This window comes from Egretta garzetta, unplaced genomic scaffold (assembly GCF_000687185.1).
Source record: "Egretta garzetta isolate BGI_Z169 unplaced genomic scaffold, ASM68718v1 scaffold689, whole genome shotgun sequence".
NCBI classification, from domain to species: Eukaryota; Metazoa; Chordata; class Aves; order Pelecaniformes; family Ardeidae; genus Egretta; species Egretta garzetta.
In genome coordinates this window covers 54978-56625 of record NW_009260804.1, presented here as the reverse complement: position 1 = coordinate 56625, position 1648 = coordinate 54978, and the positions used below count along the sequence as shown (strand labels likewise).

The following is a 1648-nucleotide window of genomic DNA, read 5'->3' as shown; positions in this document are numbered from 1 at the left end:
CAAGACGATGAGATACATCGCTGGTGAGTGCCGGGGGCAGTTGTCCATCGCCTGCTGTCGATGGGTGATGCCTCAGCCCCGCGCTGAGGCTCGGGCTGCAGCTGCCTCGTGGGCACACGCAGGTGTGGGGAGCATCCCTCGCTGCCAGGACTGAGGGCCGGTGCTCTGGGCTACCGGTGGCCTTGAGAAGGGCTTTTGGGAGGTCCACACCCTTGGCAGATGGGCTTTGTGTCTGAAGTTTTCCTCTCTGCCTGAGGTGTTTCAGGGTCCTGTGAGATGTGGGACCCTAGATCCCATCAGACAGGAGGAGTTGTGTGGGTTAGAGGGGGTCGCAGCCTTTGCAGAGTCGGCATGTGTTTTGTCTGCAGATATCGTCAATGCTGACAAGATGTCAGGGAGGAGCAGGAAGTACAAGATTATCTTCAGCCCCCAGAAGGTCAGTTTGACCGCGCTCTGCTGCAGTTACCCCACCGCTCTGTGTCTGCCTGCCCTTCGTGCCTTCCACCAGAAGTGTTTAATTAAAATCAAGCGTAGGGATGCCTGGGAATGAGCTGGTCCCCTCCGCCGCCAGAGCCTTTCTGCACGCTCGGAGCCCAGCTGGGCCCTGAGGGTCTCTCCTTCTCTTCCAGTTCTATGCCTGCGAGATGGTGCTGGAGGAAGAGGGAGTCTTTGGCGGTGAGTGGGGCTGTGGCACCTGCCCCTTCCCCTGCCCGAGGGCTGGCTCGCGGTAGCTCTGATGCTGCAGAATCCCAGTTGAACCCCAGTACTGGGATCCCTGTGCTGGCAGGGACAGGAGCGCGGGCAGTCCCCGGGGAGCCTGGCTGCCCGCCTGCAGGCAGGCGTGTGCGCGCCCCAGCATCGGCACCTCTCCATCTTCTGGGAGGAGAGAGGGTCCTGCCAGGAATCCCCGTGGAGGGGCCCCATCTCTGCTCCCACACCCCCGTTTGCAGGGCTGTCCTGACTCTTGGGGCTGTTTCTGCCGAGGGCTGGGTTACCGTCACCTTTCCCTGTCCCAACTTCAGACGTCACCTGCGATGAATGGTCCTTCTACCTGCTCCCCCTGGACGAGGACATCATCAGCATGGAGCTGCCCGAGTTCTTCCGCGACTACTTCCTGGTCAGTGGGACGCTGCCGCTGGGATGCTGCCCTGCGGGGTGGCAGCCCTTCCCTTGCTCAGCCCTTGGGCTCAGGACAGAAAAGCTTCATTCAGGGACCTGATGATGTCCCCCTCAGCCCTCACCGCGGGCCCTCGCCTGCTGTCCTGGGGCGGCTTTTACCAGGGGTGGCTGCTCTGATGGGCTGTGATGCCTCTCCTCTGCACACAGTCCCCCCTGCGCTGGCCCTTCCTCTGCTCCCCCCGAGCACCTTCGGGGCATCCTGGCACATTCCCATGCGCGTTCCTCCTGGAAGCACCAAGCCCAGGGCCTGCTCCATCCCCAGTCCATCGCTAGCCGAGTGCCCCCGATGTGGCAGTCGTTTCCCAGCCAGCCTGTCCCAGACTCACTCCCCGATGTCTCCTGGTCCCTGCAGGAGGGAGATCACCGCTGGATCAACTCCGTTGCTCGAGCCCTGCAGTTACTGAACTCCCTGTACGGACCTTTCGGCAAAGCCTATGGGATTGGCAGGTGTGCCAAGGTACAGCCCACG

General features: G+C 62.2%; 1 protein-coding gene across 1 annotated transcript in view; it reads left to right on the top strand.

The window, feature by feature from the left end:
- Nucleotides 1–6: 6 nt before the first annotated feature.
- VPS33B (VPS33B late endosome and lysosome associated) overlaps nucleotides 7–1648 on the top strand; it is a gene marked incomplete at its 3' end in the record, with an annotated part of 5963 nt that continues 4321 nt past the window's right edge. Inside the window, 5 exon segments of the mRNA XM_009646897.2 lie at nucleotides 7–23; nucleotides 369–436; nucleotides 630–675; nucleotides 1023–1117; nucleotides 1532–1636. Of these exon segments, the coding sequence (XP_009645192.2) occupies nucleotides 8–23; nucleotides 369–436; nucleotides 630–675; nucleotides 1023–1117; nucleotides 1532–1636 (330 nt within the window).